This window comes from Arachis hypogaea, chromosome 3 (genome assembly GCF_003086295.3).
Source record: "Arachis hypogaea cultivar Tifrunner chromosome 3, arahy.Tifrunner.gnm2.J5K5, whole genome shotgun sequence".
Taxonomy (NCBI): domain Eukaryota; kingdom Viridiplantae; phylum Streptophyta; class Magnoliopsida; order Fabales; family Fabaceae; genus Arachis; species Arachis hypogaea.
This window is the reverse complement of record NC_092038.1, coordinates 25,129,706-25,139,642: the sequence shown is the minus strand read 5'-3', so window position 1 is coordinate 25,139,642 and position 9,937 is coordinate 25,129,706. Positions and strand designations below refer to the sequence as shown.

The 9,937-nt window shown below is 28.6% G+C and overlaps 1 protein-coding gene across 1 annotated transcript; it reads left to right on the top strand.

Moving 5' to 3' along the window:
- Nucleotides 1–6,095: 6,095 nt before the first annotated feature.
- On the top strand, nt 6,096–9,636 carry LOC112789941 (thiamine thiazole synthase, chloroplastic). Its single transcript, XM_025832120.1, has 3 exons — nt 6,096–6,591; nt 7,998–8,486; nt 9,304–9,636. Exons 1-3 carry the CDS (start codon nt 6,175–6,177, stop codon nt 9,460–9,462), a joined length of 1,065 nt encoding a protein of 354 aa, XP_025687905.1. The 5' UTR covers nt 6,096–6,174; the 3' UTR covers nt 9,463–9,636.
- Nucleotides 9,637–9,937: the final 301 nt, after the last annotated feature.

The following is a 9,937-nucleotide window of genomic DNA, read 5'->3' as shown; positions in this document are numbered from 1 at the left end:
CAACTCGTATTTAGGCTCATCCTCATCCGAAGTACAGAGCCGATGGTGGGTGCGAAGATGAGTAATAAACTCCGCATCAACCAACGGCTCCTCCCCCAGAACAGTAACGTCAACCCAATCTACGGAGGCCATTTTTCTTTCTCTAAGGAAAATGAGGAAACCTACAAAGGGAAAAAAGAAAAGGAAAAATCAAAAAAGGTCTCTAGAGAGGAGAAAAAGGAACCGAGCAAAAGTCTACAAACCTATTTCTCTACAAAGTAAAGTCATACGAAAAGTGCAAAGAAAAAGAAAGAAACTAACCTCTTTCTGGAAATGAAGGTAGGAAGAAGCAAAAGTCTCCGGAGCACGAGAATATAGTACGTGTAAATACAGCACGAACAAAGAAAGAAGAAGTTTGAAAGATTGCAGAAACGAAAAAAGGAAAGAGAGGGAAAGTATTTATAAACATGCTAAGGGGCATAATGGTAAAAACGAATCAGTCATTAATGAGAATGCACCGTTACCAAAGCCATCAGTCCATAAGTGCATCCCTAACGGACACGACGCTTGAATAGACGTAACTGTCAGAAACAAAAGGTCGCGAAAATCACGTCGGTTTAAAAACCCGTGTTTCCTCCAAGAAAGTCGGCTACGAACCCGAGCTAAATACTTGAACCCAAGCCCTAAAGAGACCTTGGGCTCAAGTAGGGGCACTGTTCATACCCTGGCCCAATAACAAAGGTCCAGGTCCAAATACAAGGCCTAGTCCAAAGGACTAAGCCTATCTAAGTACCGACCTTCACATAAGAAGTCGGTATCAACCACGACTTACTCTAAAGAAGTCGGGCATGAGATTAGCTGGCAGATAAACACTCATTCAAATGAGTAACCGCCCCTAAAATCTCTCTAACCGCTTCATAAAGCCATATCTTAACCTCCCCAAGATAATGGGACGGTTAACACCCTAAAGATACGGCACTACTTCAACGGTGGTTATTGGCTCACCACTATAAATACACTGACACCCCTCAGGTATCTTTAAGCCCAATACTCTCTAGACTTGCTAACACCCTTGCTGACTTAAGCATCGGAGTGTCTTTGCAGGTACCACCCCCCATTCATCCACGCGTATAAGTCGGAAGGAGGCTCCAGCGTGCAAACCAACTCGGAGCTCACCATCCGCGGACGATTGGGCCAACCTACGCCATCTATCCTATTAATCTCCAGTTACCCACCGTAACACTTATAAAATTCAGCTAAATATCCGTGTAAATCCAAAGTTACTTTTTTTTTTTGAAATACATTCATGATTTCCAACCGTAGAGGGAGACCTCAATAGTTCGATTTTTATGAGAACTCTTTTGATGATCTGTAATTCTGTATCCATCCATGGCGTAAAAATATTTTATATTTAATTATGTATTTTTTCAATTTTAAATAAATACTTACTAAATTTTAGCAAGTATCTTACGATAAAGAAAAAGTTTTTATAGAAAATACAAAGTAAATGTTAATTTCTTGAATTTTCTATTCATTTAGTACATGGAAAAAGACAAAAATCTTATTAATTTATTCTCTTAATCAATGTTTTTTAGGACACATGTTTACTTTATGTTGCTCATATAAATGTTTATTCGTAGTTGGAGAACATATTAATACACACTGTTAGTCTTTTTTTTTTCAAAAGTAATTCTATTAAATGAAAATAAAAAAGGCAAGAGAAATTTATAAAAATAAATAGTTAATTAATAAAGACAATTTTATTTAACTAATCTAATTAATCGTAAATAATTATCATTATTTTTAATATATATAATTATATAATTGTATGAAATTAAAGAAAATAATATTTTATTAATAAAAGTAATATTTATATATAATTATATAATTGTGTGAGATTAAAGAAAATAATATTTTATTAATAAAAGTAATATTTTTCCATAATCATTAATTGAATTTTCTAGAGAAAGAATTGCATTAGATGTCTAGATGATAGTAACATGACAAACGTAGATGGCTCTAAACTAAAATGGGAGAAATATCTCATAGACATATAATATGGTGACAAAAGATGAATTTTTCTGGTGGCAGCATATCTTCAAAACCTTATAAAAGATGTAAATCGTGAAAGCCAAGAGTGTGCTCACACAAATTGATAAACCACAATTTTACCGTTTATTTTATATTGAATTCAGTAAATTTTATCTACTATTTTTACATTTATTTATAAAATTTGTATATTTTACATTTTTTTTAAAAGTTGTGCTATGATTGAAAATATGTTTTTTTTATTTTAAATTTTTTAATTTTAATCCTCTCTATTACCATTCAATGCTGTGATATGTGCGTTAAGTGATTTCAGGTTTTTCAGGGCAGAAATGGCTTAGAAGATAGAAAAAAAACATGCAAAAGTGGAAGAAACACAAGAAATTGAGGTTTTGGAAAGCTGGCAGTGACGCGTACATGTGGGCGATACGTATGCGTGACCAGTGCAGCAGGCAATCGACGCGTACGCGTGGGCGACGCGTACACGTGACAAAGCGTCACGTGCTACAGATATTAGAAAATGCTGGGGGCGATTTCTGGGATGTTTTTGGTCCAGTTTTAAGCTCGAAAACACAAATTAGAGGTTGCAGAGTGGGAAAATCAATCAATTCAACATTCACACAAATTAGGTTTAGATGTAGTTTTCTAGAGAGAGAGACTCTCTCTATAGATTTTAGGGTTTCTCTTTCAATTTTTCCTTAGGTTCAGGTTCAATTTTACTTTAATTTAGTTTTCTCTTACTTTTATTTGTTCAAGCACTTTAGTTCATCTCCCTCCCTTGTTATTTCCCTTTTTCACCATTTTCATGTTTATGAGCTATTGTTATATTTGACTTCTTCTAATGCAATTTGTGTTTTCTATATTTATTGTTACTCTCTTTAATTGTTAGTCATTGATACTTGCAATTGGTTGTTTAGATTTATTTTTCTTGTTAGTTTTCTATACTTTTATTTTATACTTTCCAAGTGTTTGATAAAATGCTTGGTTGGGTTTTAATTTAGATTTTATATTCTTAACTTGGATTAATCAATTAGAGACTCTTGAGTTATCAGAACTCATTTGTTGATTAGTAATTGAAGATTGCCGGTTAACTTGAATTTCACCAAAGCTAGTCTCTCATTTTGAGTTGACTAGAACTTGTAAACTCAAGTTAATTGTATGCACTTGACCTTCTTCCATTGGCTAGAGGTTAACTAAGTGAAGGCAATTCGCATTTACCATCACAATTGACAATGATAATGAGGATAGAATTTCTAATTATCAATTCTTACTAAGAGCTTTCTTAGTTACTAATTTATTTTCTTGTTATTTACATTCCTTATTTATTAAACTAAAAACCCAAAAAAATACAATTTCATAACCAATAATACATATACTTTTCTGTAATTCTTTGAGAGACGACTTGAGATTTAAATACTTCGATTTATTTTTATTGGGTTTGCTTAAGTGACAAACATATTAAATTTAATTTGAGGATTTATTATTAATTTAGAACTATGCTTGTAACGTGATTATTTTGTAAAAATATTTACCGACAAAAAAATCCTCCATCAGAGGTTGATGGCAAAAAGAGACTCAAATGAAAATTTAAAGTTTTGAACATTAAATATGTATTTAAATTGGTAATTGAAATTTGAATAAAAATAATTTTATAGAATTAATTAATTTTAAATAGGAGTGAGTTTGTGTTAATATAATTTATGTTTGATAATTTTATACTAAAATTAATTTTAATTTAAATAATATTAATTAAAATTATTTTTAAATAGATAATTATTAAAAAAAATCTGACAATAAATTATAATATTATTTTTATTATATTTAATTTTTTAAATTTTTTAGTATTTTTTATATAATATTTTTTCTAATATTTTTAGTAATTTTTTTAGTTTGTTATAATTTTTTACTGTTATTATTATTTATAGTTTTTTGTTTAATTTATTTTATCTAATAAAATTAATAAATTATATTATAAAAAGATAATAATAATTTAATACATAAAAAGTATAATTATAAAAGTGTATAATATGAAATTAAACAAAAATTAACAAAAAATAAAAATAATAAAAAAATTTATATAAAAAAACAATAAAAATTATATAAATAAAATAATAACATGTATAAAAAATAAGATTGGTAAAAAAAAAATTAAATTTAGAATTAATGACAATGTTGATTTAGTAAACACAAATATTAAAATATTTTGCTTGCTGCAAACGCGAATTTGAAAATCAAATCTCATCTTCGTTCATAACGGAGAAAAAAAAAAGCATCCAAATCAAAATTAAGTACACCGTGACTCCTCCTTATATTAGTGCATGCATGACACTTGTTTGATTTACCAGACAAAAATGTCTAGAATAGTCTGCTACATTTATAAGTCAAAACTGGCCAAGTAGAAGCACGCGCTGATAGGTAAAAATAAGTGTGTCTATACTCTTATGTGTTTTTTTTAATTAATGAAAAATTGGTTAAAATAAGTAATTAACAACTGAGAAATAATAATAATAAAAATGTGATAATAATAATGATAATAATAAATAATAGTGAATTTTATTTTAAAAAAATAAAAATAATGAGAATATAACATTTCACCTTAAGGAGTTTGGGTGCAAAATCTACCTTAATTCAATAATAATAATAATAATAATAATAATAATAATAATAATAATAATAATAATAATAAATACTTGTCATAATTGTATCACAAAACAATAAATGATCAATATTCTTTTCCTTATATTTAAGCCAGCTAATTTTTAATTTTTTAAACTAAAACTACTAATTTTCTAGCATTTTTAATCTATACAAACCTATAAATTTGATGATTATTGTATTTATTTTTATTTTTGACGTATACATTATATTATTGTTTCTAATAACTCTTTTTATAAATTAGTAAATAAATTTTATATTTTTAATATAATTATAGATTTATTAAGAAAAAGAATTTCAGTTATAGAATTAAAATATGAAACTAAAAATTGAAAATATTGAAAAAGATGAATACGATAAAAATAGCACTTTAAAAACATATAATACTTCACCCAAAAAAAACTCCAATAAAAAACTTAATTTCAAGCATTTAATAATTCTTATAAGAATTAAATTTTGCAAGAAATTACATGCCTTCTACATTTATGAGTTTGACTCCACTCTTTTTTTTCGCTCGAGAAGTATTTTTGGTACACAATAAAAATAAATTTAAATAAATTAAAATTTTTTTAAAATAAAAAAATTATTTTTTAAAACTTTATTTTTAAATATAACTTTTTTATTTAAAATAAGTTTGTTGTATTTTTAGAAAATTGTATAATTTGTATAGAGTTTTAAATTTCACTTTAAATTCTAAAAAAATGACTAATTTAAATTTTTAAATTTTAGAATAGATAATAACAATTATTATCAATTTATTATTATCTCTAGAGTACATAAATATACACAAGAGTACAGAAAAAATAATATTTTTTTATTTATAATAAAAAAATTCTTAATAAATATTATTTTGTTAAATAATGATTTTCTTACATAATAATTTTTTATTACATATATAAAATTATATAATATTAAAATTTTATTTTACGTTCATTAATTACTTCTAAACTAAATATATAATATTAAAATTAATAAATATATAATTTTAAATATTATATATATAAAATTATAGATATTATATTAAATAAAATAATTTTAAATTATTATTTTTTTAGTATTATTAATTTTACTCTTTTTAAATAATTTTTAAATAAAATATATTTTTTATTTCTTAAATTTAAATTTTTAAATTTTATTTTATTTAATTTTATTCTAAATATTTTATTTACATAAAATTATTCATCTTTTACAATTAATTTTTAAATTTGAGTTCAGTTTAACAATAATTTTTAATTTAAATAATTTTTTTATTTATCAAATATTATTATTAGATTGATTTAAAAATTTAACCATTAGTAATATATTTAATATAAATAAAAAAATTTTATAATAAAATAAAACTAAAATTTTTTTAAAATTTTTAACTCGGAATATTTTTCTCCACCAATTTTGTCCCAATCCCAAGTCTCCATCCATAAATATCGGCATCAACACTCACCAGAACCCACAACACATCAAAAACTTCACTGAACACACTCCAAAATCCAACAAACCATGGCTTCCACCACCATCTCCTCTCCCTCCTTCACCAAAACCGCAAGCCCTTCTTCTCTCCTCTCCCATAACACCGTGTTCCGCCTGAACCCCCAACAACATGCACGCAAAAACTTCAACCTCTCCCTCCGCGCATCCATGTCAGCATCATCACCATCACCACCACCATACGATCTCCAGTCCTTCAAGTTCGAGCCAATCAGGGAGTCGATCGTGTCACGGGAGATGACCCGTAGGTACATGACAGACATGGTGACGCACGCCGACACCGACGTTGTGATCGTGGGTGCCGGTTCTGCCGGGCTGTCGTGCGCCTACGAGCTCAGCAAGAACCCGTCAGTCAACATCGCCATCATTGAACAGTCTGTCAGTCCCGGTGGTGGCGCTTGGCTCGGTGGCCAACTTTTCTCTGCCATGGTAAACCTTTTTATTTATGTATATCAATACACAATATTTAATGTTTATTGCCTTCTCCGGAGAGCAGCGAGAATTTGTGGCCGGATTCCTGCAACAATTTCTCTTATATGTACATGCATGTTTTAGCAAGGAAATTAACTGTGAAAGCTTTTAAATTTTTCATAAGTTTAATATATAAAAAAATTTTATTATCAAAATTAGGAAGACCCAAAGAGGGAGCCATACTAAAAATCAAAGGTGGTGATTTGTACTAAAAATATAAGTTCGGGGTAGATGTATGTGCCGCCGGCCCTGCAAATTGAAGAACAAATATGTTAATTGTATATTAAAATTAATCGTTATATATGAATTAATTTTTGTATTGAAGTATGTTAAGATGGGTTCTCTGTTGATGACTTTATTATGTCCGATGCTCTGAAGAGGATGAAAGATCTAATACATAAACAGACTGTTCCCCCTCTTCTAGTTTTTAGTACCAAAGTTGTGTTACTATTTTGTTGTGGCAAATATTTCAAAAAAGAAAAAAATAAAGAATATATTGTTATGTGAAAATTTACTTTTATTAAATATAAAAAAAGTAAAATAAAACATTCAAACTAAATTTTAAATTTGAGCTATTTAAAGAAAGGAAAAATATAGATAAGCAATTGTTCAAAAATGTGAATAATAGGATTAAAAAGAGTAAATTAATTCTAAATTTAATTAGTAGTATTAAATTAAGGTGTAGTATAGTCACCAAAAAAAAAATTAAGGTGTAGTATTTTTTAGTTGAAATGGACTAATTTTAAGATTTATTGTTCATGTTGTTCAAATAAATCATTGGTTACTTAGCATTATCTAGGGAAATGCTAGGTAAACAATGATTATCTTGAACAACATGAACAACCACCAATCAAATAAAAATACACTACACCGTAATTTAATGTTATTAATTAAATTTAATTTTTTAACCCTATTAATTTACATTGTTCACCCGTTGTTCAAAAAAATTGTTGGTTATCTATACTTTTCCTAAAAAAATTAGGATAATTGAGAATTAAAATTTGTTTAGTTAGACAACATTTAGTATGCTAATATGTTGTCAATAATCAATAATACAGAGAAAGGATGTCATGTTATGTTAATCCGAATTGATCATTTTAGTAATGCTTTAAAAACACTCTTTTTTTAATAAAATTTCTAAAACATTCAATGGTATATTATCACATTTTACCGCAGGTAGCAGGGATGGAGCCTCATGTAGTAAAAAGGGACAATAGCTCCTCCCAAATTTCAAATTTTTTTTTTTATAAATTGTGTATAAATTTTAGTTTAGTTCTGGTAAAAATTTTATTTTGCTCTCTTTCTATTACAAAATTAATTTTTTGGTCCCTCTTTAAAATTTAACCTAGTTCTGCCCCTGGCAGGTAGTGCGTAAGCCGGCACATCTGTTCCTAGACGAGCTCGGCATTGAGTACGACGAGCAAGAGAACTACGTGGTGATCAAGCATGCAGCGTTGTTCACTTCAACCATCATGAGCAAGCTCCTCGCCCGCCCCAACGTGAAGCTATTCAACGCTGTGGCAGCCGAGGACTTGATAGTAAAGAACAACAGGGTTGGTGGTGTTGTGACAAACTGGGCCTTGGTGTCAATGAACCATGACACACAGTCATGCATGGACCCAAATGTAATGGAGGCTAAGGTTGTGGTTAGTTCATGTGGGCATGATGGGCCGTTTGGGGCCACAGGGGTTAAGAGACTCAAGAGCATTGGGATGATTGATAGTGTTCCTGGGATGAAGGCACTTGATATGAATGCTGCTGAGGATGCTATTGTCAAACTCACTCGGGAGATTGTTCCTGGAATGATTGTTACTGGCATGGAAGTTGCTGAGATTGATGCTGCTCCTAGAATGGTAAATAAATTTTTTAAGTCTTTTGATTTGTCATCTGTTACCAAGTTTTTTTTTTCAACAGATGAAGAATTTTAAATCTTTTAAGTTTTTAACTTTTTTTTTAATGCATTAAAAAACTTTATTTTTTTTTTAAAGTTTTGGATTGCAAACCTTTTACGTTTTCTTTTGGACACTCGCTAGCAAAATTTAGTCCTCAAACTAAATCACATTTAAAGTTTTAGACTTTGAATCTTAATTAATTTGGACCAAATATACTCAAAAGTTTGGAAAGAAATGATTTTCCTAATAAGACAACTCTCTTTATTTGGAGTTGGATCCGTGTCATAAGATCATATCTATTTGTGTGCATGATGACATCTTTCTTGTACATTATCAATTTTCCTTTTGGTGCTTTTGTTTGTATATAATTGTTTTTTCTTTAACTTTTTCCTAAAAAATACTTTTAATCGCATATCTAATTAAGGTTGTTACTGTATATCCAATGGAATAGCAGACGAAAACCTACAAAATAAAAATAAAGACTTGTGTAGTATCGCTATAATGCTAGTCTTACACGGTGAAATAATTTTGAAATAAATAACATTATAACATATTTAAGATATTATATATCAATAAAGAATTTGGTTACATCTCAAATTAATTTTATGTTTATTTAATTTAATATTATTTTGATTTTATTATTGATTAAATTTTTTATTTTGACCTATAAACAAACACGCTTTGTCATATATTTTATATGCAATATAATATCATCTATCTAATATAAAGTTTATTCATGAGTTATTATTATTAACAACTTTAATAAATAATAATGCAGGGTCCAACATTTGGGGCAATGATGATATCTGGGCAGAAGGCAGCACATCTGGCTTTGAGAGCACTGGGACTCCCAAATGCTATGGACTACGCTGCAAACATCCCCCACCTTGAGCTTGTCCTTGCTGCTGCACAATCTCCTCATGTTGTTGATGCTTAAAATCAATATTCCATTAATTTGGAATTCACCCCAAATAAGAAAAACAATTTAAAATTATAATAACAAATCTTTGTTTAGCTGTGTTAGTAAGTAGTGTCGTATGCCGGTGGATTGTGGGTTGGTTTATGTGAGACTCTTATAAAGTTTGTTAATGACATGAATGTGTGTTGCCTATATTGCTGCCTTTTTCTAATGCTTTTGGTGCTTCAAAAATTTTCTTTTGCAATATGATCCAAATGGAAAAAAAAAATACAAGTTACTCTTAATTTATGTAAAACTATTCAAAATGTACTTTTAAAGAGGTTTAAATATTATTTCTTCTCTTTGTACGCATTGTGAACAACTAAACTATTATATTAAGGGATGGGACTATCCAAATTCTATATTTAATTAGGCATTAAGAAAATCAGAGACACTCGTTCCGTGATTTTGGCTATTTGCTTAGTCAGCTTTTAATGGTATTGAATAGGGATGG

Bases quoted from the DNA above. Each gene is read 5' to 3' on its own strand.
- LOC112789941 (XM_025832120.1), top strand. From the start codon at position 6,175: ATGGCTTCCACCACCATCTCCTCTCCCTCCTTCACCAAAACCGCAAGC. The intron at 6,592-7,997 runs GTAAACCTTTTT...TGCCCCTGGCAG, and splicing joins GCCAACTTTTCTCTGCCATG to GTAGTGCGTAAGCCGGCACA. The intron at 8,487-9,303 runs GTAAATAAATTT...ATAATAATGCAG, and splicing joins TTGATGCTGCTCCTAGAATG to GGTCCAACATTTGGGGCAAT.